General features: G+C 44.8%; 1 protein-coding gene across 1 annotated transcript in view; it reads left to right on the top strand.

Moving 5' to 3' along the window:
- The window catches only part of LOC106600038 (receptor-type tyrosine-protein phosphatase S), a 97,376-nt gene extending 72,318 nt beyond the window's left edge, over positions 1 to 25,058 (top strand). The window contains exons 18-37 of the mRNA XM_045714839.1: positions 73 to 714; positions 2,014 to 2,108; positions 2,294 to 2,547; positions 2,649 to 2,736; positions 2,892 to 3,107; positions 3,380 to 3,537; positions 3,930 to 3,944; positions 4,223 to 4,335; positions 6,786 to 6,883; positions 7,157 to 7,292; positions 7,891 to 8,066; positions 8,760 to 8,879; positions 12,960 to 13,113; positions 13,284 to 13,570; positions 13,794 to 13,972; positions 14,199 to 14,325; positions 14,428 to 14,553; positions 15,395 to 15,549; positions 21,217 to 21,352; positions 22,275 to 25,058. Coding sequence (XP_045570795.1) covers positions 73 to 714; positions 2,014 to 2,108; positions 2,294 to 2,547; positions 2,649 to 2,736; positions 2,892 to 3,107; positions 3,380 to 3,537; positions 3,930 to 3,944; positions 4,223 to 4,335; positions 6,786 to 6,883; positions 7,157 to 7,292; positions 7,891 to 8,066; positions 8,760 to 8,879; positions 12,960 to 13,113; positions 13,284 to 13,570; positions 13,794 to 13,972; positions 14,199 to 14,325; positions 14,428 to 14,553; positions 15,395 to 15,549; positions 21,217 to 21,352; positions 22,275 to 22,343 — 3,344 coding nt within the window. The 3' untranslated portion in view covers positions 22,344 to 25,058. The remainder of the gene's footprint in view (positions 1 to 72; positions 715 to 2,013; positions 2,109 to 2,293; positions 2,548 to 2,648; positions 2,737 to 2,891; positions 3,108 to 3,379; positions 3,538 to 3,929; positions 3,945 to 4,222; positions 4,336 to 6,785; positions 6,884 to 7,156; positions 7,293 to 7,890; positions 8,067 to 8,759; positions 8,880 to 12,959; positions 13,114 to 13,283; positions 13,571 to 13,793; positions 13,973 to 14,198; positions 14,326 to 14,427; positions 14,554 to 15,394; positions 15,550 to 21,216; positions 21,353 to 22,274) is intronic.
- Positions 25,059 to 26,725: the final 1,667 nt, after the last annotated feature.

Raw genomic sequence — 26,725 nt, forward strand, 5'->3', positions numbered from 1 at the left:
GTATATTCATGTATTAAATGAACAATGCATAACTGACATGTTTGTGCCTCTCCTTCATGCTCTTGTCTGCAGTGCCTGGTGCCCCCTCCCTGTCAGTGCGCCCGGGATCTGAGTCCTCTGTGGTGGTGAGATGGGGGCCCCCTTCAAGGGGGTCAGACTCAGGTCCAGGGGCCAAAGGGTCTGAAATTCAGATCCAGGGTTACCAGCTACAGTTTGGGCTGAAGAATGCCACTCTGGACACTATGGTGGAGTTTTCGGCCAGGGAGCGAACGTACACTCTCACAGACGTAATTCCAGGTTTGACCTATGTCGTTACTCTTTCTGCCAAAAGCCGGTCGGGTTATGGAGATGAGTCGTGGGAGGAACTTGAGATGCCCGAGTACCCACCCAGGGGGTACCCCCAAATCTTGGAATCCGTTAATGCCACCTGCTGTTCACTCCAGTTCTCCTGGCTACCCCCTGTGCCAAGCGAGCGAAACGGCGTGATCACTGAATACACAGTAGCTTACCGGGAAGAGGGGGGTCTTGACCCTATGGGCATTGATCCTCTCAGCCCCCCTCGCCAGATCACGCTCCCAGCCAGTGAGTCCAGCTACACCATCCTGGGCCTGAACCACAGCACTGGGTACGAGGTGCAGATGTGTGCTCACACCAGCGTAGGTCCCGGCCCCTTCAGTCCCCCGCTGCTGTATCGCACACTGGCTTTCGAGACAGGTAGGGCTGGCCTGGGGCCTGTGCACAGGGCTCAGGAGAAACCTCCCTATTCACTCTAAGCACTGGTCTAGAGTCATATTTGTCTGCTTTAATCTGAACCTTGAATATCAAGGTCCAAAATGCAAAGCTGACTCTGGGCCAGTTCTAAGGAGTGACTTTCATCCACAGAGTGGTTGAAAACTACAAAGTCCACTGGAAAATCCCAGTCTCCTCCACCCACACCCACCACCTCCTCCCTCACCTACCCCTCACCACCAAGGAAAATGGACTGAATGCCACAGGAATGAATGTATGGAGAACACTCTCACACACCCACAGGTAAAAGTCAGTAGAAAAGCCGGGTAGGTTGTGAACTGTGAGGTAAGTGTTGAGTCTTGGCTCATTGGCTGAACGAGGCTTTAGTTTAGACACATGGTTAGTATCTAAAGGTAAGCTTTTACATCAGTCAATCCAGCACCTCCTTTTGGATTGACTGAACCTATTCCAACCTTTGTTGACATGTCGTCGGTGTGTTTTTTAACCCTAACACTCCCAGCAGGCACTAAACCACTAAACACTAAACACACACATTCTTCAGTTCTGTTTCTCTAACTCCACTCTTCATTCTGATCAATCAATCAATCCACCTCTTCACCTCCTCCTCCTCCAAACCTTCATCTATCGTTCCCACTAACTTGAATTCAGATCAGTCTAAAGACATGCTTCTGCCCCATCACTCACACAGACACCCACTCACAGGTCTACAGGGTGGAAACAGAGGAGTGGAGAGGTTGATTGGCACAGGGCAGTCTAGATGACCCTGCCTTGACTGTGTCTGTATGTATCTTACAGGAGAATTCTGTATGTCTAACCTCCCCTCATTCCCTTCACAGCGACCCCATAACCCTTTGAGAAGATAGTTATTTCGAAGTTACATATTCTGTGTGTTCTGTTCCGGGAAATCTACCGGAGCAAATTAGGCTAGAATGAGATAAAGTAGGATTAGGCAGAGGATGTCATAGTAAAGAGGAAGTACAGTGCACACAGGCGCCAACGGTTCCTATCTCTTCTATTCTTCAATTCTATTCACTCTTATTTGGTACCCAGTGCCCACATACGTACTTCCTAAAGAATGTTGAGCTGTATGACATCACTGTCATGTCCTTCTTCATCTTATTTTAGGAATTGGGATCCTTTGTTATAGAACCTACTAGAATGGGTTGGTAGCCTCTCCACAAAGGGTTAAGGACCGTAGAGACATGTGAATAGGGCAGTCTACACCTCAACTGATCATTTGTCTGTTCTCCATCTTCCAATCAGATGTCCCGAGGAACTTCTCAGTGAACCTGGCGACCAAGACGAGTGTTCTGCTGACCTGGGAGTTCCCCGACAGCCCCTACCCATACCACTTTACTGTGAGTGTGCGCGTGTGCGCGTGCATGTGCATGTGCATGCATGCATAAACATCTGTGTGTGTGTCTGTGTGTATGTGTGCGTAAACACAATTGTGCGTGCATGTGTGTGTATGTCGCTGCGTGTGTATATAACGTATGTACAGTATGATCTTAGCCGTAAAATACCCCTATCCTATTCCTCCCAGGTGGAGTATAATCATCAGAAGATGGAGGTGGATGCCAGGCTGAGGAAAGCAGTGATCCCCAACCTGCAGCCCGATACTGACTATGACTTCAAGATCACCTCCCCCGAGGGCAACATGGGCCGGCTGAGGCACCGCATCCTAGCCAAGACGTCTCCACTAATCGGCATCCGTCGTCCGGAGATAGACCACACCCGGGACACGGAGACCACCATCACCATCATTCTGCCTTCACTGGAGAACCGCAGCCCTGTCAAGTAAGGCCTACCTAGAGGAAGGATTTCTACTGATTTTAATGGCGTTTCGAATTTGCGATGATATTTTCTGATGTCCTGGGTGCTGGTTGTGTCTCCTCTAGGAACGTGTATGTGGTGGTAGTTCCCCTGAGGAGGGCGAGGGGGGTCATCAGGCATCTCAAGAACCCAGACGAGATGGACCTGGAGGAGGTGAGAGCTATGGCAACCCATTTGGGAACACATCACACAGCTGGTCCTCTCTCTGAAAACCTTTGCTCTTTTAGATTTGGTTTCTTAATGTTTACATTTTTTTTTTTAAACGTATCAATAACATCCGTCTCTCTTTCTCTTCCTCTCCTTCCCAGTTGTTGGACATCAGTCAAAGACAGAGGGACAATAGACAGCAAAAACAGGTTGACCTGCGTCGAGCCTACATCACTGCCCGCTTCACCCCTGATACCCTGCCAGCCTTCTTCACTTTGGGGGACCAGCTGGACTACGGAGGCTTTGAGAACCGCGCTCTAGAACCGGGACAGGAGTACGTGTTCTTCATCCTGGCGGAACTCAACGGCACCACAGGGGTACGGGAAAATCCAATTCTGATTTTTTGGGGTTTGTTTGTTTTTGTGTGATTGCATATATGTATTGGTGGACAGTGTGTATCTCTCTCACATAGTCACGTCTTCTCCCTCATTCTCAAAAGACAAGCTACTTTGGCATGGCCATGAACAACACTGTTAAGACAATGAAATATACAGTATATCACTCGACAAATGGAGAATGAAAAGGCAATAATGTTCATTTCCCCTAGTGCGATATGTATTCCTCAATGTGCTCTGTTTGTGTATTGTAGAAGATGTACGGGGCCAGCCCCTACACAGACCCAGTGATAGCCCCCGACTCAGACCCCCAGCCCCTGGACGCGGGGGATGGTCTGATCTGGGTGGTGGGACCCGTCCTGGCCGTGGTCTTCATCATCTGCATCGTCATCGCCATCCTGCTCTACAAGAAGTGAGTGAGACCCGGGGAGGGACCACTGAACTTACACAGGGGCTGTATATCGAACAAGTAAAACACACTCAAATCAGCTTGCATGCTTTGCTATAACCAGCGAACATGATAATATGCTATTTTTCGCTAACATTCTAACAGGCTATACCTAGCTAACACATACGGTATGGTTCTATCCCATGACAGCCATTGAAATGTGTCTGTTTCAGCTTACACAGTATACTGGCATATTAACAGGCATAGAAACAAGGGACAGGATTGTAAGGGCAGCTAGACTGACCCAGCCAAAGAGATGTGTCATCCTTAGTTACCCAGCCATCAAGCTTTTGAATACAAATGTATCATATTCCTCTTTTCATTATTCACTCCCTCGCTCGCTCCTGTTTCGGAAGCAGCAAGCCAGACAGGTGAGTGTCGGCCGTACTAAGTAGTTGGTTTATTGTGTTAGTGACATATTTTGATCTCTAAGGACAAATGATACAGTGTCAATTCAAATGCCTAACGGGCAGTGCAGCAATTTATAGAAATAATGCAGTCTAAAGTATTTAAAACTTGTGTTCATTGAACCAATATATTGTGGTGAATACTGTTAGTCAATCATGACCTCTAACGTCTCTACTCTCTCTGGTGTGTCTCTTGTCTGGTGCGTGTCCTGTTGTGTTCCGTCTCCTTGGTCCCTGAGCAGTAAGAGGAAGGACTCTGAGCCAGGCACCAAGAGCCTTCTGGGTAACGCTGAGATGATGGCCCACCACCCCACAGACCCCGTCGAGATGAGACGCATCAACTTCCAGACCCCTGGTATGCATTGTGCACAGACAAATGCATGCACCCACGCACACACACACACACACACACACACACACACACACACACACACACACACACACACACACACACACACACACACACACACACACACACACACACACATTGTTCGATAGCACATTGTTCTTGATAAAAGAAAGAAAAGTTGCTGAATTTATATGGTGGGAGGAACTGCAATAAAGAACAAAGTGAATTTCAAGTGTAGAAAGTTACCACAGACAACACACCACACAGGGTCAGGTTTTATAACCCTCTGACGCTTCCGCCAGGGTTTCATTTCCTTCTGAGATCAAAATGGCTGTCCTCCAGGTTAGTACAGTTAAGATGAGTCATCGTCCGTGAGTCATACCTGTGCAACGGGCGGCACGGCACTCTGCCCAAACACTGTAACCGTCTCGGTGTCTGCCCGACCGCCCACAGTCCCACCTGGCAGGCGCTAGATAGCCATGCCAGAGAGGACAGGGGTGTCACCACTGTCAGAACTGAAAAACACTTACATGACCTATTTGTTTTTGAAAAGATGAAAGGTGAGAGTTATAGTTACTTTTAGCTAATAGAATTATATTTCTGTCCAGAAAGCATGTTGCAGATCTTCCGCTTTTCCTAGCGTGGCCAGACAAGGCAGACCCACTCCGCCTCCACACCCTCTGTGAGTCCCACCTCCAGCTGCTCTGGTGTTAAATCCCCTGGCTACGCCTCCGCCACTTCCTGTTTACCCTCTGTATTACAAGAAACTGCTACCCCCTCACAGAAGGAACTTAGATGAGAATGAGGAGGATGTTATTGTGTAAAATATATAGTATATTGTATAATTAGGTTATTTGTGGCAATATTAACATTGTTCATGCCACACAGGTGTTGTTCAATGTGTTCATCCATTTGATATTTGCTTTAACAGATTGTTTTCTTACAATTACAATATTTTGCAACACTGCTCATGGTGCATGATGATATTGAATTATATTGTATTGCACTCTCCCCTACATCTGACAGTGTTTTGCATTACATGGGGGCTAACACTCGACCTCCACACCATTACCACCCACTGTGTTTGTGGAGATACTAAGGGTGGCGTTCGGCCTAATTAACACTCTGTCTTTTTTGTTGTTGTTTTCTCTGAGTCATCGCTTGTGCTCCTAATCGCTCAGAAAAGTAATTTCCATATCAAAGGAAAACATTTCCAAACCAACCGAATCGCAGACTTTGTATCTTTTAAGTGGATTAATATTGATTCTCCATTGTGCTATTCGTGTAATATGCGTTTTTTTTTACTCTGTAATTGTATTTTGCCATCTAACAAAGAACCCGTAATTAATCTCGTGCGACGACAGAGTGGTGTGTGTAGGTGTACTCTATACAGTCTTGTCACTGGTAGACTTACCATTATGCAGAAGAGGCAACTGCCTCAGGCCTCACATAACCAAGGGGCTTCCTTTTTTTGAGGCATCATAATAAAACATTTTAAAAATCCCCATCAAAATCTTTCCGTTTAAGATAGAGATATCAGCATCCGCGGTGGAAGGTGGCCGAGATTTAGCGGTGTTTGTAGGACAGAAACGTCAAAACATACTTTATTTTTATTACATTTCTGACTCTGTTTTTCCATCTATGAATGAGTTTTTCAATGTGTTTCTATGGGCTAATGGCAGTCAGGCCAAATTCAATGTTTCATCCAATAATTATTTTATATATATATATATATATTTTTATACCTACAGGGGTCCTAATATTCTAAATCAAATAGTTAAATGATCCTTGGTATGATGATGTTAAAACAATTCCATATGTTAGCTTAGTAGAAACCCAGCCCCTCTAGGGGGATGCAATAGCATTTCTTTAGTAAAAAGACAGGTGCTGCTGAAAATACTGCCATCGTCGTCGAGGTAGAGGACATGTATGTGTAGCCCATGTATTATGGCATGTCATACTCTTTTTGGCCAGACAGCATTTGATAAATGTGCTACATATATTCGCTAGCTCGGATGCTTTCTCTGGTGAAATAGTTTCAGCCACTTGCTAATTCAAGGAAGTTGGCGGGTGCACAGTGCACTGTTTGGATGAATGTGCGAAGGTAACCTACTTTTTGAAGTGATTGTTTTTAATAATCAGATGAAAACATCATGACTGGTTGTGTTCATGGCACATTAAAAGGGCATATATTTTTACAGTTAAATTACATGTATTTACTATAAAAGGGGGGTGGGGGCTTTAGACTGGCCTCTGCTTGGGGCCTCCAAATCACAGAGTCTGCCCCTGAGTCTTGTGTAAACTTCCAAGGCTTATGCCTATGCAGGATTGAGCTTAACTCAGTTTTGAGTCGCACTGACAAACTGGGTTTGAAACCCGCTTAGTCACACAGAGAGCCCTCATAATGACCCTTGACGTCTGACCTCCTACTTTTAACCCTTGTCCCTGTCCTGTAGGTATGATGAGCCACCCTCCCATCCCCATCACAGAGCTGGCTGAACACACAGAGCTGCTCAAGGCCAACGACAACCTGCGTCTGTCTCAGGAGTACGAGGTGAGAGATGCAGCATGGAGGAACGGATGAACATCACTCTTACATACAATACTATATAGTACCTAGGGATAGGGTTATTCCTCAAAGTGTACCAATTGCCCCTTGCAAACTAAGATGGTATCCTATCCTATACTCCTTGATCTTCATCATAAATTCTACTTAATGGGTGCTCTCAATTAGATTTTAGGTGCCATCAACTGTAAATTAGGAGAAAAAATTGCAACTGATGTGGAAATCCTGTAACTCTTCATCTCTGTTTCCTGGTCTCTCCAGTCCATTGACCCAGGTCAGCAGTTTACCTGGGAGCACTCCAACCTGGAGGTGAACAAGCCCAAGAACCGCTATGCTAACGTCATCGCCTACGATCACACTCGCGTTGTCCTCGCTCCAATAGAGGGTTCAAGTCCAGGTACATTTAGTAATTGCTTGCTTTTCTAAATTCTGCCAACCTTGCCAGCAGGAATGCCAGCAAGATATTTAGATAAGCTAGCTACTCTAACTTGATTGATAGTCTGAAATGACTTCTTGGTAGCTAGTTATGAGCGTAGACGATTGGGAACCTATCTGGGCTAGCTAAAGCCAATTTCATAAATTTGCTAGGTGGCTAGTAGTATTACAGAGAAACAAAAACAGAAAATGTAACCCAAAAATTATAAAATTATAATTAAAAAATAGATGTAAAAAAAATAATACGGGACTCATCTGAGGGGGCACATGCCCCTGTGCCCCCTAAGGGCATGACGCCTCTGGGTACAGTGTACCGCTTCGAGATGTTGGCCTCACTCGTAAGACATGAAATCATTGTAAATTATGAATAACATGTCTGATATTGTTTGATAGATAAAAATCTGATTGATAAATCGACATCTGTTCCCAGATACGAACAGACCCAGATACATGGACAGACCCAGAAAAAGCATAGTCCTTGACTTAATGGAATAGAAATTGAAGTGAATAGAAATCTCAACAACTCTCCTCTCTTCCTCCTTTTCCCTCTCCATATTCAGGTATCCTGGGTAGTGACTACATCAATGCTAACTACATTGATGGCTACAGGAAGCAGAATGCCTACATTGCCACACAGGGCCCGCTGGCTGAGACGTTCGGGGACTTCTGGAGGATGGTGTGGGAACAGAGAGCAGCCTCCGTGGTCATGATGACTCGCCTGGAGGAGAAGTCACGGGTGAGAGGGGGAGGGACAGGGCAACACTCATCCACTCATCGTTATTATCTACTGTAGGGCAACACTCATCCACTCACTTAGAGAATAAGGGTTCTTTGTTTGTCCCCATAGGAAAACACTTTTTGGTATCAGGTAGCACCTTCTTTTCAAAGAGTGTACTGTAGGGCAACACTCAGCCACTTTGAATGGGACTAGGGCTCTGTCATTCATTGTAATGTGCAGTCATGTCACTCATGTCATCCACTGTCATTCACTGCTGTAGGTCAGAAGGTTTCTGTCATCCACTGTAGGGCACTGTCATCTACTCAGTGTCATCCAATACTGTAAGTCACTGAAGGTTACTGGAAGGCTATCATCCACTATAGGGCACTTTTTAGGTCACAGTCATGAGTCATCCGCTGAAGATGATAGGGTACTGTCATCAGCTGTAATCGGCTGCCATCCATTAAAAGGCACTGACAGTCATCTTAGCATCAGAGCCATATTTAGATATCTAAGTAGGTCAAGACAATTAGGCTAATGGATTAGTCTCTTTTGATTATCAGAATATGTTTTTTTATGAAAATGACGATGATCATAACGTCGACATTGAAGACGATGATGAAGATGAGCTTCTGCTGCTGATGATGAGATTACTGACAGGGATGATTTTGATAACAATGATGCTAATGAAAGTTTTTTTTCCTTCTGTAGGTAAAGTGTGACCAGTACTGGCCGACTCGTGGTTCAGAGACCTATGGGATGACCCAGGTCACCCTACTGGACACTATGGAACTGGCCACCTTCTGCGTGCGCACCTTCTCCCTGCACAAGGTCAGTACACACACACACATGCATGCACGTACGTGCACAGGCACTCATGCACGCACACACACACACACACACCCACACCCACCCATGTTATGTTCTTCTATCTTTGTGGTACCTAGAATTTATTTATATTCAAATCCGATTTTCCCTAACCCCTAACCCTAAACCTAACACTAACCCTTACCATGTCCCTAACCTTAACCCAAACCCTAAACCTAACCCATAACCCTAAACATAACACTAACCCTTACCATACCCCTAACCTTAACCAAACCCTAAACCTAACCACTAACCCCTAACCCTTACCCTAATTCTTACCCTAACCCTAATTGTAACACACACACGCACACACGCGCGCACACACACACACACACACACACAAACTCCACCTCACCTCCCCTGTTCTCTTTTATCTTCTCCCACTCCCCCCTTTCTATTCTTCTGTTAAATCCATCGCCATTTGCTCTTGATTAATTTACTGTCATGCCCCATGACACTTCTACACTCTCAGCCAACTAATGAACCAGAAACAATTTGAAGGGATTTGAATTCAAATCTCGACTGTCACCCTGTGAGAAAACAGCAGAGAGCAAAGGGGAAGGTGATTACATTGTAGTTAATGGAGCATTAGTTCTATCCAGTCAGCAATTCAGCCTGAACCTGTCATGATGCACTGTTACAGAGAGATTATCACTGTTAGAATCACACTACTTCCTGAATATTGTACTAATCTAGGAACTAGAGCCAGGCAGTGTCTCAAAACACACAGAAACTAGGCCAGCTGACTTTTAAGTGCTTTGAGGTACATTTTTAATATATCAGTCATGAATATAGAGTGCATACAGTGCATTCGGGAAAGTATTCAGACCCCTTGACTTTTTCCTTTTTTCTTTTTACGTTACTGTCTTATTCTAAAGTGAATTTAATAGTTTTTTTTCCTCATCAATCTACTCAAAATACCCCATAATGACAAAGCAAAAAACTGATATATCATATTACATAAGTATTCAGACCCTTTACTCAGTAATTTGTTGAAGCACCTTTGGCAGCGATTACAGCCTCAAGTCTTTTTGGGTATGACGCTACAAGCTTGGCACAATTGTATTTGGGGAGTTTCTCCCATTCTTCTCTGCAGATCCTCTCAAGCTCTGACAGGTTGGATGGGGAGCGTTACTACACAACTATTTTCAGGTCTCTCCAGAGATGTTTGATTGGGTTCAAGTCCGGACTCTGTCTGGGCCACTCAAGGATATTCAGAGACTTGTCCCGAAGCCACTCCTGTGTTGTCTTGACTGTGTGCTTAGGGTCGTTGTCCTGTTGGAAGGTGAACCTTCGCCCCAGTCTGAGGTCCTGAGTGCTCTGGAGCAGGTTTTCATCAAGGATCTTTGCTCCATTTATCTTTCCCTCGATCCTGACTAATCTCCCAGTTCCTGCCCCTGAAAAACATCCCCACAGCATGATGCTGCCACCACCATGCTTCACCGTAGGCATGGTGCCAGGTTTCTTCCAAATGTGATGCTTGGCATTCAGGCCAAAGAGTTTAATCTTGGTTTCATCAGACCAGACAATCTTGTTCCTCATGGTCTGAGAGTGCTTTAGGTGCCTTTTGGCAAACTCCAAGCGGGCTGTCATGTGCTTTTTACTGAGGAGTGGCATCCGTCTGGCCACTCTACATTAAAGGCCTGATTGGTGAAGTGCTGCAGAGATGGTTGTCCTTCTAGGAAGGTTCTCTTATCTCCACAAAGGAACTCTGGAGCTCTGTCAGAGTGACCATTGGGTTCTTGGTCACCTCCCTGTCCAAGGCCCTTCTCCCCCGATTGCTCAGTTTGGCCGGGCGGCCAGCTCTAGGAAGAGTCTTGGTGGTTCCAAACTTCTTCCATTTAAGAATAATGTGGAGGCCACTGTTCTTCAGGACCTTCAACTATGGGACCTTATATAGACAGGTGCGTGCCTTTCCAAATCATGTCCAATCAATTCAATTTACCACAGGTGGACTCCAATCAAGTTGTACAAACATCTCAAGGATGATCAATGGAAACAGGATGCACTTGAGCTCAATTTCGAGGCACATAGCAAAGGGTCTGAATACTTACAGTTGAAGTCGGAAGTTTACATACATTTAGGTTGGAGTCATTAAAACTCTTTTTTCAACCACTCCACAAATGTCTTGTTAACAAACTATAGTTTTGGCAAGTCGGTTAGGACATCAACTTTGTGCATGACACAAGTAATTTTTCCAACAACTGTTTACAGACAGATTATTTCACTTATAATTCACTGTATCACAATTCCAGTGCGTCAGAAGTTTACATACACTGAGTTGACTATGCCTTTAAACAGCTTGGAAAATTCCAGAAAACGATGTCATGGCTTTAAAAGCTTCTGATAGGCTAATTGACATCATTTGAGTCAATTGAAGGTGTACCTGTGGATGTATTTCAAGGCCTACCTTCAAACTCAGTGCCTCTCTGCTTGACATCATGGGAAAATCTAAAGAAATCAGACAAGACCTCAGAAAAAAATTGTAGACCTCCGCATGTCTGGTTCATCCTTGGGAGTAATTTCCAAATGCCTGAAGGTACCACGTTCATCTGTACAAACAATAGTACGCAAGTATAAACACCATGGGACCACGCAGCCGTCATACCGCTCAGGAAGGAGACACGTTCTGTCTCCTAGAGATGAACATACTTTGGTGCGAAAAGTGCAAATCAATCCCAGAACAACAGCAAAGGACCTTGTTAAGATGCTGGAGGAAACAGTTACAAAAGTATCTATATCCACAGTAAAACGAGTCCTATATCGACATAACCTGAATGGCCGCTCAGTAAGGAAGAAGACACTGTTCCAAATCCACCATAAAAAAGCAGACCACGGTTTGGCACATGGGGACAAAGATCATACTTTTTGGAGGAATGTCCTCTGGTCTGATGAAACAAAAATAGAACTGTTTGGCCATAATGACCATTGTTATGTTTGGAGCAAAAAGGGGGAGGCTTGCAAGCCGAAGAACACCATCCCAACCGTGAAGCACATGGGTAGCAGCACCATGTTGTGGGGGTGCTTTGCTGCAGGAGGGACTGGTGCACTTCTCAAAATAGATGGCATCATGAGGATGGAAAATTATGTGGATATATTGAAGCAACATCTCAAGACATCAGTCAGGAAGTTAATGCTTGGTTGCAAATGGGTCTTCCAAATGGACAATAACCCCAAGCATAATTCCAAAGTTGTGGGACAATGGCTTAAGGACAACAAAGTCAAGGTATTGGAGTGGCCATCGCAAAGCCCTGACCTCAGTCCTATAGAAAATTTGTGGGCAGAGCTGAAAAATTGTGTGCGAGCAAGGAGGCCTACTAACTTGACTCAGTTACACCAGCTCTGTCAGGAGGAATGGGCCAAAATTCACCCAACCTATTATGGGAAGCTTGTGGAAGGCTACCCAAAACATTTGACCCAAGTTAAACAATTCAAAGGCAATGCTACCAAATACTAATTGAGTGTATGTAAACTTCTGACCCACTGGGAATGTGATGAAAGAAATAAAAGCTGAAATAAATCATTCTCTCTACTATTATTCTGATATTAAAATAAAGTGGTGATCCTAACTGACCTAAGAGAGGGAATTTTTACAAGGATTAAATGTCAGGAATTGTGAAAAACTGAGGTTAAATGTATTTGGCTAAGGTGTATGTAAACTTCCGACTTCAACTGTATGTAAATAAGGTTTTTATGTTTTTATGTATTTAATGTGCCAAAAAATTCTAAAAACGTGTTTTCTCTTTGTCATTATGGGGTATTGTATGTAGATTGATGAGTGAAAACATGTATTTAATCCATTTAGAATAAGGCTGAAACGTCACAAAATGTAGAAAAGGGGAAGGTGTCAGAATACTTTCCAAATACTCTGTATGTCAATTCATATGTTATGTAATGTTTGGAAGCATAATAATTATCAAGTACATGGGGAGAACACAGATTCTTTTGTTTGGTTTCTGAAAGTACCCCTCTCTCCCTTCTGCTGTGTCTCGTCCTGTAGTAATGGTGATGGTACTATTAATGCTCTCCTCTCTGTTCTCTCAGAGTGGTAGTAGTGAAAGGAGGGAGGTGCGTCAGTTCCAGTTCACTGCCTGGCCGGACCACGGAGTACCAGAGTACCCCACCCCGTTCCTTGCCTTCCTACGCAGGGTTAAAGCCTGCAACCCCCCTGACGCAGGTCCTGTCATCGCACACTGCAGGTACGAGGACACACAAGCACACATATACCCACACACACATATACCACACACCTGCGGCACGCACGCACACACACACCCTGGATCCAGTCACCCATACACGACAGGCTGTCCTGACGAATGACCACTGATCGCTCAGACCCCCCCTCCCCCCCCTCTATCTCTCTCTCAGTGCGGGGGGTGGGCCGCACCGGCTGCTTCATCGTGATCGACGCCATGCTGGAGAGAATCAGACACGAGCGCACGGCCGACGTCTACGGTCACGTGACCCTAATGAGGTCACAGCGGAACTACATGGTGCAGACGGAGGACCAGTACGGCTTCATCCACGAGGCGCTGCTGGAAGCAGTGGCTTGTGGGAACACGGAGGTGGCAGCCAGGAGCCTGTTCTCCTACATGCAGAAGCTGGGCCAGGTGGAGAATGGAGAGCACGTCACCGGCATGGAGCTGGAGTTCAAGGTGAACATATAAACACAGCGGATACTGTAGCATAGAAATATAGTGGATGGAATAGAGACATGTAGAAATATAGTTCAAATACGGAGATATGCCAGTCAGAAATAGGTTCACAATCAGAAACACTTGGGAATTTGGAATTCAAATTTGTTTTGGTGTAATACAATGCTTCAAAAAGCAATCCTCTCTGTATCTCTCCTTCTCTATTTTCCTCTCTCGCCTTCAGCGTCTGGCCAACACAAAAGCCCACACGTCTAGGTTCGTCAGTGCCAACCTGCCGTGTAACAAGTTCAAGAACCGCCTGGTCAACATCATGCCCTACGAGACCACCCGTGTCTGTCTGCAGCCAATCAGAGGCCTGGAGGGCTCAGACTATATCAACGCCAGCTACATCGATGGATACAGGTACGTCTGAACCATTTAGAAATAGAAATAGTAGAATGGACATCCCAATTTAAGACAATGTTCCATTATTAAATTGCTTTTGCATAGATATAAAACCCTAGGAAGTTCGAATCTGTGCCACAAACTGTCCACCATCTTGACTTGGACCAGGTCTGATAAGCTATGTTAAACTGCTAGTTTTATCTTTATGGTCTATTAATTGAGGATTGTGTCCGTGTGGTTATAGGCAGCAGAGAGGATACATCGCCACCCAGGGTCCACTGGCTGAGACCACAGAAGACTTCTGGAGAATGCTGTGGGAACACAACTCTACCATCGTTGTCATGCTCACTAAACTGAGAGAGATGGGACGGGTAAGGTTACGCACACACATGCACGCAAGCACCCACCTACTCACACACATACACACACACACCACACACGTGCCATCTCTGTTCCTGTGTGTGTCTCTACAGGAGAAGTGCCATCAGTACTGGCCTGCGGAGCGTTCAGCCAGATACCAGTACTTTGTAGTGGATCCCATGGCTGAATACAACATGCCCCAGTACATCCTCAGAGAGTTCAAAGTCACTGACGCAAGGGTGAGCGTGTGTGTGTGTGTGTGTGTGTGTGTGTGTGTGTGTGTGTGTGTGTGTGTGTGTGTGTGTGTGTGTGTGTGTGTGTGTGTGTGTGTGTGTGTGTGTGTGTGTGTGTGTGTGTGTGTGTGTGTGAGAGAGAGTCTTAGTGTGTGAATGTGTTTTTGTGTGTGCAACATTTCCGCAATACTGTCTATACTCCTCAGGCAAGTCAAGGTCAATGACACGTGACTATTCATGCTTGTGTGTGTGTGTGTGTGTTGTAAATGTAACTGTGAATTACTTATCCTTTTTGTATGGTATTTTATAATGTAATCAGTCACCTCTCCCCCTTGTCCTCCATCTATCAGGGGACTGTGTGTGTGTGTGTCTGTGTGTGTGTGTGTGTGTGTGTGTGTGTGTGTGTGTGTGTGTGTGTGTGTGTGTGTGTGTGTGTGTGTGTGTGTGTGTGTGTGTGTGTGTGTGAGCCGTTGATAAGCCTGTCCTGACGGCCCATTAACAGATGTTGTATTGATCTCTGTGGAGTCAGGTTGTCTGAGCAGAGAAAATATGTAATTGGCTACAGACAGACAGGCTCCAGAGCCAGGCAGACAGGATTTATACACACATAGATCAGACGGAGAGAAGATGAGGAGGGTAGGTGGTCAGGAACCAGAACCAGACCTGCAACCTTACTAGAAAACATAACTCTGTCTGAATAGATAGTAGAATAGTTTGATTGGTAAAAGCAATAGGAGGGAAATCTTGCTTTCACTTTTCCAATCACGTACAGAGCAGTGTTTACCGGTAACAATAAGGAGGAAGCAAGGGTGTATGTCACTTTTTCTTCCTTCCACTCTCCCATCAGGATGGCCAATCGCGGACAGTTCGTCAGTTCCAGTTCACTGATTGGCCAGAGCAGGGAGTTCCGAAATCTGGAGAGGGCTTCATCGACTTCATTGGCCAGGTGCACAAAACAAAGGAGCAGTTTGGTCAGGACGGTCCAATCAGTGTCCACTGCAGGTAATAGCTATAGGTTTTGATTAACAATGCATTACCCTTATAGACTTCACACATCTCTTATTCCCCATTACTGCTGTATAAAGGTTTTCCAAGATGGCGTAGCAGTCGGACGTGTATTTCTCTTGTCCTGTCTTGTACATAGTCGTTTTCCTTATTTTTTTCGTATATTTCGTATATATTTTAATCTACTTTCCATCTACGAACTGAATATACTTTCCTGCAACCCGCCTCACCCAATGTTGTATGGATCTGCTATTTTTATACTTTAGAATCGGAACCCCCATCAGAAGCTAGCCAACTAACTAGCTAGTAGCTAGTAGTCAGTTAGCCACTGCTAGTGGTCTTCACCGTTAACTCGGAAACCAGCCAGCTTCATCTTGGTCAATACCTGCCAGTCTGCCCAGCGCGATATCAACCCAGAGCATATCGGACAGCTTTTTCTCTACCTCATCACCGGATTCCTGCCACAAGCCCTGGTCCATTACACCGGATCATCGCAGCTAGCTGGCTGCATTCGAGTGGCTACTGCTGGCTAACGCCTCTGTCCCAAAGCAAGCACCAGTTAGTCTTGAGCTAGCCTCGAGCTAGGCCCATCTTCCGGCTAGCCGAAGAGGTCTACCAGCTAATTATTGGGCTAAAATACCTCTTTTGCCAATTGGCCAGGACCCTTTTTTACCGACACAGAGCCCTGCCGATCCATCACGACTGGTCTGCCGACGTAATCGTCCGAGGTGGTTTCAACAGGCTCTTCCGTTGCGACATCGCCGAAGGCCCATCTGCTAGCCCTGGCCCGCTAGCTGTCTGAATTGCGGTGTCTCCAACTCGCCTGGCATAGTAGCGACTACTGAACGGCTCCCTGACTCACCTGTTGCTGCTCATTGGACCCTATGATCACCTGGCTACACATGCCTCTCTCTAATGTCAATATGCCTTGTCTTCTGCTATTTTGGTTAGTTATTATTGTCTTATTTCACTGTAGAGCTCCCAGCCCTGCCCAACATGCCTTAGATAGCCCTTTTGTCCCACCCCCCACACATTCAGTGACCACACCTGGCTTAACTGGTGCCTGTAGAGACAAAACCTCTCATTGTCACTCAATGCCTAGGTTTACCTACACTGTACTCACATCCTACCATACCCTTGTCTGTACATTATGCATTGAATCTATTATTCCACGCTCAGAAATCTGCTCCTTTTACTCTCTCTGTTCCTCTGGTGATGTAGAGGTTAACCCAGGCCCTGCAGCCCCCAGCACCACACCTATTCCCCAGGTGCTCTCATTTGTTGACTCTTGTAACCGTAAAAGCCTTGGTTTCATGCAAGTTAACATCAGAAGCCTCCTCCTTAAGCTTGTCTTATTCACTGCTTTAGCACACTCCGCCAACCCTGATGTCCTAGCCGTGTCTGAATCCTGGCTTAGGAAGGCCACCAAAAATTCAGAAATGTCCATCCCCAACTACAAAATGTTCCCACAAGATAGAACTGCCAAAGGGGGCGGAGTTACGATCTACTGCAGAGATAGCCTGCAGAGTTCTGTCATACTATCCAGGTCTGTGCCCAAACAATTTCAGCTTCTACTTTTAAAAATCCACCTTTCTTGAAACAAATCTCTCACCGTTGCCGCTTGTTATAGACCCCCCTTAGCCCCCAGCTGCGCCCTGGACACCATATGTGAATTGATCGCCCCCCATCTATCTTCAGAGTTCGTACTGTTAGGTGACCTAAACTGGGATATGCTTTACACCCCGGCCATCCTAAAATCTAAGCTAAATGCCCTCAATCTCACACAAATGATCAAGGAACCTACCAGGTACAACCCTAAATCCGTAACCATGGGCACCCTCTTAGATATCATCTTGACCAACTTGCCCTCTAAATACACCGCTGCTGTCTTCAACCAGGATCTCAGAGACCACTGCCTCATTGCCTGAGTGAGTGATGGGTCCGCGGTCAAACGACCACCCCTCATCACTGTCAAACGCTCCCTAAAACACTTCAGCGAGCAGGCCTTTTTAATCGACCTGGCCCGGGTATACTGGAAGGATATTGACCTCATCCCGTCGGTAGAGGATGCCTGGTTGCTCTTTAAAAGTGTTTTCCTCACCATCTTAAACAAGCATGCCCCATTCAAAAAATGTAAAACTAAGAGCAGATATAGCCCTTGGTTCACCCCAGACTTGACTGCCCTTGACCAGCACAAAAACATCCTGTGGCGTTCTGCATTAGCATCGAATAGCCACCGCGATATGCAACGTTTCAGGGAAGTCAGGAACCAATACACACAGTCAGTTAGGAAAGCTAAGGCTAGCTTTTTCAAACAGAAATTTGCATCCTGTAGCAGTAATTCCAAAAAGTTTTGGGACACTGCAAAGTCCATGGAGAATAAGAGCACCTCCTCCCAGCTGCCCACTGCACTGAGGCTAGGAAACACTGTTAACACCGGTAAATCTACGATAATCGATAATTTCTATAAGCATTTTTCTACGGCTGGCCATGCTGGCTACCCCTACCCCAGCCAACAGCTCTTCACCCCCTGCAGCAACTTGCCCAAGCCCCCCCCCCCGCGCTTCTCCTTCACCCATATCCAGGCAGCTGATGTTCTGATGAAAGAGCTGCAAAATCTGGATCCCTACAAATCAGCTTGGCTAGACAATCTAGACTCTCTTTCTAAAATTATCAGCCAAAATTGTTGCAACCCCTATTACTAGCCTGTTCATCCTCTCTTTCGTATTGTCTGAGATCCACAAAGATTAGAAAGCAGCCGTGGTCATCCCCCTCTTCAAAGGGGGAGACACTCTAAACCCAAACTGTTATAGACCTACAGTTGAAGTCGGAAGTTTACATACACCTTAGCCAAATACATTTGAACTCAGTTTTTCACAATTCCTGACATTTAATCCAAGTACAAATTCCCTGTCTTAGGTCAGTTAGGATCACAACTTTATGTGAAATGTCAGAATAATAGTAGAGAGAATGATTTATTTCAGCTTTTATTTCTTTCATCACATTCCATATGGGTCAGAGGTTTACATACACTAAATTAGTATTTGGTAGCATTGCCTTGAAATTGTTTATTAACTTGGGTCAAACGTTTTGGGTAGCCTTCCACAAGCTTCCCACAGTAAGTTGGGTGAATTTTGGCCCATTCCTCCTGACAGAGCTGGTGTAACAGACTCAGGTTAGTAGGCCTCCTTGCTCACACACACTTTTTGAGCTCTTCCCACATTTTTTCTAGAGGGTTGATGGCCACTCCAATACCTTGACTTTGTCGTCCTTAAACCATTTTGCCACAACTTTGGAAGTATGCTTGGGGTCACTGTCCATTTGGAAGACCCATTTGCAACCAAGCTTTGCCTTCCTGACTGATGTCTTGAGATGTTGCTTCAATATATACAGATAATTTTCCATCCTCATTATGCCATCTATTTTGTGAAGTGCACCAGTCCCTCCTGCAGCAAAGCACCCCCACAACATGATGCTGCCACCCTTGTCCTTCACGGTTAGGATGGTGTTCTTCGGCTTGCAAGCCTCCCCCTTTATCCTCCAAACATAACAATGGTCATTATAACCAAACAGTTCTATTTTTGTTTCATTAGACCAGAGGACATTTCTCCAAAAAGTATGATCTTTGTCCCCATGTGCAATTGCAAACCGTAGTCTGGCTTTTTTATGCCGGTTTTGGAGCAGTGGCTTCTTCCTTGCTGGGCGACCTTTCAGGTTATGTCAATATAGGACTTGTTTTACAGTGGATATAGATACTTTTGTACCTGTTTCCTCCAGCATCTTCACAAGGTCCTTTACTGTTGTTCTGGGATTGATTTGCCCTTTTCGCACCAATTACGTTCATCTCTAGGAGACAGAACGTGTCTCCTTCCTGAGCGGTATGACGGTTGCGTGGTCCCATGGTGTTTATACTTGCGTACCATTGTTTGTACAGATGAACGTGGTACCTTCAGGTGTTTGGAAATTGCTCCCAGGGATGAACCAGACTTGCGGAGGTCTACAATTGTTTTTCTGAGGTCTTGGCTGATTTCTTTTGATTTTCCCATGATGTCAAGCAGAGAGGCACTGAGTTTGAAGGTAGGCCTTGAAATGCATCCACAGGTACACCTCCAATTCACTCAAATTATGTCAATTAGCCTATCAGAAGCTTCTAAAGCCATGACATAATTTTCTGGAATTTTCCAAGCTGTTTAAAGGCACAGTCAACTTAGTGTATGTAAACTTCTGACCCACTGGAATTGTGATACAGTGAATTATAAGTGAAATAATCTGTCTGTAAACAATTGTTGAAAAAATTGACTTCTGTCATGCACAAAGTAGATGTCATAACCGACTTGTCAAAACTATAGTTTGTTAACAAGACATTTGTAGAGTGGTTGAAAAACTAGTTTTAATGACTCCAACCTAAGTGTATGTAAACTTCCGACTTCAACTGTATATCCATCCTGCCCCGCCTTTCTAAAATCTTCGAAAGCCAAGTTAACAAACAGATCACCGACCATTTCGGAATCCCACCGAACCTTCTCCACTATGCAGTCTGGTTTCTGAGCTGGTCATGGGTACACCTCAGCCACGCTCAAGGTCCTAAACGATATCATAACCACCATCGATAAAAGACAGTACTGTGCAGCCGTCTTCATCGACCTGGCCAAGGCTTTCGACTCTGTCAGTCACCGCATTCTTATCGGCAGACTCAATAGCTTTGGTTTCTCAAATGACTGCCTCACCTGGTTCATGAACTACTTCTCAGATAGAGTTCAGTGTGTCAAATCGGAGGGCCCGGACATCTGGCGGTCTCTATGGGGGTGTCACAGGGTTCAATTCTCGGGCCGACTCTTCTCTCTGTATATATCAATGATGTTGCTCTTGCTGCTGGTGATTCTCTGATCCACCTCTCCGCAGACGACACCATTCTGTATACATCTGGCCCTTCTTTGGACACTGTGTTAACAAACCTCCAAATGAGCTTCAATGCCATACAACACTCCTTCTGTGGCCTCCAACTGCTTTTAAATACAAGTAAAACTAAATGCATGCTCTTCAACTCATTGCTGCCCGCACCCGCCCACCCGACTAGCATCACTACTCTGGACGGTTCTGACTTAGAATATGTGGACAACTACAAATACCTAGGTGTCTGGTTAGAATGTAAACTCTCCTTCCAGACTCACATTAAGCATCTCCAATCCAAAATTAAATCTAGAATCAACTTCCTATTTCGTAACAAAGCCTCCTTCACTCATACTGCCAAACATACCCTCGTAAAACTGACTATCCTATCGAACCTTGACTTTGGCGATGTCATTTACAAAATAGCCTCCAACACTCTACTCTGCAAACTGGATGTAGTCTATCACAGTGCCATTCGTTTTGTCTATGGCCTATTTATTGCCTTACTTCCCTAATCTTCTACATTTGCACACACTGTACATAGCTTTTTCTATTGTGTTATTGACTGTACGTTTGTTTATGTGTAACTCTGTGTTGTTGTTTTTGTCGCACTGCTTTGCTTTATCTTGGCCAGGTCGCAGTTGTAAATGAGAACTTGTTCTCAACTGGCCTACCTGGTTAAATAAAGGTGAAATAAAATCCAAAATATTAGTCTGGCCGTCATATTGTTAAGGTCAGAGCTGGTATTTGTTTGACCCGTGTGTGTGTGTGCAGTGCGGGTGTAGGGCGAACTGGAGTCTTCATCACTCTGAGCATTGTTCTGGAGAGGATGCGTTACGAGGGAGCTGTGGACATCTTCCAGACAGTCAAGATGCTGAGGACACAACGCCCTGCCATGGTGCAGACGGAGGTAGGCTTTACAGACACAACGCCCTGCCATGGTGCAGACGGAGGTAGGCTTAACAGACACAACGCCCTGCCATGGTACAGACGGAGGTAGGCTTTACAGACACAACGCCCTGCCATGGTGCAGACGGAGGTAGGCTTAACAGACACAACGCCCTGCCATGGCGCAGACGGAGGTAGGCTTTACAGACACAACGCCCTGCCATGGTGCAGACGGAGGTAGGCTTAACAGACACAACGCCCTGCCATGGCGCATACGGAGGTAGACTTCACAGACACAACGCCCTGCCATGGTGCAGACGCAGGTAGGCTTAACAGACACAACGCCCTGCCATGGCGCAGACGGAGGTAGACTTCACAGACACAACGCCCTGCCATGGTGCAGAAGGAGGTAGGCTTCACAGACACAACCCCCTGCCATGGTGCAGACGGAGGTAGGGTTCACAGACACAATGCCCTTCCATGATAGACAGAGGTAGGCTTCACAGACACAACTTCCTGCCATGGTGCAGACAGAGGTAGGCTTCACAGACACAACCCCCTGCCATGGTGCAGACGGAGGTAGGGTTCACAGACACAACGCCCTTCCATGATAGACAGAGGTAGGCTTCACAGACACAACGCCCTGCCATGGTGCAGACGGAGGTAGGCTTCACAGACAAAACGCTCTGCCACTGTGCAGACGGAGATAGGGTTCCCAGACACAACGCCCTTCCATGATAGACAGAGGTAGGCTTCACAGACACACCGATGACCTCTCCAATTATAAAATGGTTTGTTGAGAAATGGACAGATATTGCTAGATGTTTTTTTTCTCCATTCATTCATAGAGATAGCAGACCACCTCACTAGCTACACATGTCCATGTCAGTTATCAATATACTGCACTAGACAAAAATCTGTCTATATTCTTTCTTCTTGTTCAGGATGAGTACCAGTTCTCCTACCAGGCTGCCCTGGAGTACCTGGGGAGTTTTGACCACTATGCAACCTAAGAGAGGAGAGGAACTGTCATCCCTCCCTCCTTCCTTCTGCTCAGATAGAGGTCCACAGAGAAACAAGGAACAACCAACGAGAGAAGCAGGCTGGAAAACGACAAAACAATGAACCTTAAATCCCACCTGAGGGACGACACTACTAACAAGGAGTAATTATACAAGAACATCAGCAACAAACAAAACAACAACAACAACTAGATGAATGTCAAAGAAAACCTGCGCTCTCAGGAAAGACCTGGAAAGGGTGTGTTGGGAGTCGGAGACAGACTATTACATGTGTAATCCTGCTTATTCTTCTTACCTCAGTGTTCAAAATGTGGAGGACTTATAATACCTGTGTGTGTTGTGGTCAGCTATTTCAAAAACGAAACCAGTGAAAAACAAAACTGCTTCAGAAACAGGAGTTATGATATGTATGTGTAAAAAATACAAGGACACAAAAAGCCTGGATATTTGCTGCACCCTAAATGGGTTTTTATGTTATTATCTTTCTATCTATGGGTTAAGTGTATGAGGGGTGAAAGTGCAAAGGTGAACGTTTTCATGTGTCTGTCGTTTTGCATTCTGGTGTCTGTTGCTGCCAGAGCTAGTCCTGGCTTAACCTGAGCACAGTTTTAGACAGAGGACTGAACCTAGTCCTAGACATCAAAGTAGGACTAGAGGGACGGTTTGAGCTGCATGTCTGTGATTGGACGCTAGACTCTCCTACCCACAGTGCCAAGAGAAACCACGCTGTTCCTGGGCAGATGGAAAATGTACTTTGACCTCTGATGAGGAGGAATGGTGCCCTACTATCTGTACATCCAGCTTACAATATATGAGCAGTAAACTCACAGATCTTGAATCAGTTTACCATCCTTAAATTGTAACCTAAACCATTTGGGTGAAAAAGCTAAACTGACCTTGATCAGTGTCTGGGCGCAACTTCACCCTACTCCAAGTGGGGATCAATATGTTTAGTTATCCATGCTTACTTGCTATTGCTGACATCATATTTCATAACCTAATGACAGTAAAGGTTAAACACAGTTTAGGCAATTCCATTTCAATCCCAGCCAGTCATTTCAGGAGATTCCATGTATGAATTGAATATTGTCTATATTTTTCTTGGAGGACCATTTCGATGAATGAACAGAATTTCAAATAATGATCTTTTTTTGGGGTCAATTTCCAGCTTCTGCAGAAATAATTGTAAGGATCCTATTCATTGTGGTTCAGTGTCTGCCTTATGTTTCACCATGTTGGTTCTCTGCTGCTTAGGTTGTATCCCATGTACCTGAGCTAAGCATTGAGTGTCATGATGTAGCTTACACCTATTTGAATTCTGTCACTATACATTGGAATGGTCCTGATGGCTCAGTGGGCTGGAGCCTAGTTCTGACAGCATTAAGGTTGTGGGTTAAATTCCTGCTTGGGGCTACGTATACGGTACTGAATATGTGTGTTAACCGCGAGTTGCTTTGGATGAAATGAGTTTTGCTTGTTAAACAATGTAAATCCCAACGGGTTGAGAGTAGAAGAAAGAGGTTTGAACTCAAACTCAACCCACTCTCTTCCTCTCAGTCCCTCTCTCGGCTCACAGTGGCTCTTTACATCTTCTCTACGGTTTCTCTCTGCTCTAGACTTACTGTGCAGACCAAAAAAAAAAACGAACGACACAACCCGATGCTTTCCCTCAAATCCACTCCGACATCCCCCACCAGCCCTTGAGATGTTGTCCTCTTCTCTTATTGATTTGATGTACTATAATCTGCTTCCCCAGATACGTCGTGATTGTAGAGCACAGTATGGTTTATCGTACATGAACTTGAACTGTACATACCGTCTGACGTATAGAGTTCTTTATAGTCCAGTAGGCCTGAGCATAAGGCGTACATACAGTACAACACGCATAATTATTTATTATAAAAAAAAAGAGCCTTATTGTTATTGTTGACTTTGTCAAATATTTATTTGATATGATTTTTTCAATATTTATTATCATTCTATTTTGTTACTGTTATTAAGACTTGATTTTTTTACTCTTGGTTGATTTGTTTATTTATAGTTTTATTTGGGAAAATAACCGAATATAACCAATGAGATGTTGTTTACTTGGCAAGCCAATTTTACTGTATGATATCGTCAATGTTTTTTTTAATTGTCTTTTTTATTTGCTTTAGTACAATGTGTACAGCACTCTGTGTAGAGTGCTATTTGATACTGATGTCCTCATAGATAGATACTTAGAGCCAGACCTAGTTTCAGTTCAGTGACTCCCCCCGCCCCCATTATCATAGCTAAATTGGTACGATCCGATCGCCAATACGGCGGCATAGATAGAGAGTTTAATCGGTCGAGGAAAGTACAGTAGTTGTTTGAAGTCTATGCTACACTGTTCAATTATAGTGTGCTACTATAGATTGAAGGAGTATATGATAACATTTTGGGACAAATGGTGGGGAAAGTATTGAACAATTAAGTTATCCGGATATGAAATTTAAGTGTGGTCCAAAAGTTTATCTGGCGTGACTTAAAATTAGAATTATTAAAATATAAATATACCTGAAATGAAAGACCCACAGACTAGACATGTGACATCAAGTAAGGGCCAGTTTCTATGGCACCACATATATCCTGTTACCTGGTAACTGTTATTTCCTTTAAACCCTGGTTGTAGATAGTATTGTATGTTGACTTTGTATTAAAAGCAGGATGATTGGAGATACAGCATAATGAGTCATTTGGTTCCTCTGTCATTGTTTGTGATTGTCTTACAACTGGCTGCAAATTATGCACGGTAAAAGTATAGGAACAGTAACACAGCAGAAGCAAGGGAGGAAGCCTTTGTCATGAGATACATTTCAAGAAGAAAGGTATGAAGTGTATCTTTCTCCACTAGGTGGTGTCCAACTACCTATCTAGAAAGAACATTTATATTTATTTTAGTAGGCAAGTCAGTTAAGAACAAATTCTTATTTACGGTGACAATGGGTTAACTGCCTTGTTCAGGGGCAGAACGACAGATTTTTATCTTGTCAGCTCGGGGATTCAATCCAGCAACCTTCCTGGTTACTGGCCCAACACTCTAACCACTAGGCTACCTGCTGCCTCAACATGTAGGTAGGCTACATGCCGCCCCAACTGGTAAAGGGGAGCCCCAACATGGCTCCCCTTTAACCAGTCACAGTCCATCTAATCTATCATTATACCAGAAAATGTTCCTAGCTGCGATCCCTCAACATTCAGGTTGTGAAACATTTCCTTGTATTTTGTATTTGGACCAGCCAAATGGTTTTCTTTAGAATGTTGTAATGGATGGAAAATGTCTATTTGTCATCTAAATTCTAAAACACAGTTGCAATACCATTATGCACTACAGAGATTGTCACAAGCTTCTCCCCTATTGTGTAGTGTGATACAGTGATTAGGACACAAAGAATGGTGTGCCCTGAGCATAGTAGGGTTTGAGTTACAGGAAACTTCCGTGATAGCAGGGCGCCCACACACCCACACACACAGTGAGGTGCTGCAGATCCTATCACCTCTCATTCAGATGCACCTAGATGATACAGTCTATGGCACTTTTTGCTCAGCTCTGAATGTACGCCTTATACCTCCCTAACCTCTGCTTGACTATCTTTCCCCTCAAACGTGCATGATATTATATACAGCAGAAGATCTGTTTAAATGTGAGCGAAACGTGAGCGAAATTGCTTCCGTCGTGCAAACCAATTGGGGTCAAGCCTTTTACAGTGAAGCACGTTGTCATTAAACTAATGTTCTATTGGATGTAACTCTATCATTCAGAGGTGTCACATTTCCTTGTGGAGATCTCTGCTGTGACCGGCCCAGTAACCCTAACCCTCTGTCCCAACACAGTATCTCACAACCCCAGACGGACCCGCACAACGAGGCCCGCTGAGGGTGGGCGTAACACTACACCTCGGCGCTCTGACGCCAAAAGAATAGAGTTACAGCCCAGTAAACTGGGCCATATAAACTTATACAGCTGCCCAATCTGTCTGTCTCTGTTAGTAGGAGATGCTCTCAGGTTGACCTAACATCTGTCGAAGTATCGGGTTGGTTTGTCAGAGGGTGGTAGAGTTCTTTGCTAATACAGAATGGAGAGGTATAGACTGTATGTTAATTACAAGCTTATAAACGTATGAATATCTCATGCTGTAGCTTATTCATCAGGCTGGCCAACAGGGTTGTTTTGATATGGACTGTATGAAATGCATTAACGATCCCTTCACCCCAAGGCACCTAGTAGGTCTCCGTAACGCTTCAATGATACAGTACATATTAAATAGAGTCCTATGTACCTTGGGGTAAAGCCCGTCCTTGAGTTGGATTGAAATAGGTTCCGGTACTAATTTTGGGTACTGTTTATATTT

Source organism: Salmo salar, chromosome ssa03, assembly GCF_905237065.1.
Source record: "Salmo salar chromosome ssa03, Ssal_v3.1, whole genome shotgun sequence".
NCBI classification, from domain to species: Eukaryota; Metazoa; Chordata; class Actinopteri; order Salmoniformes; family Salmonidae; genus Salmo; species Salmo salar.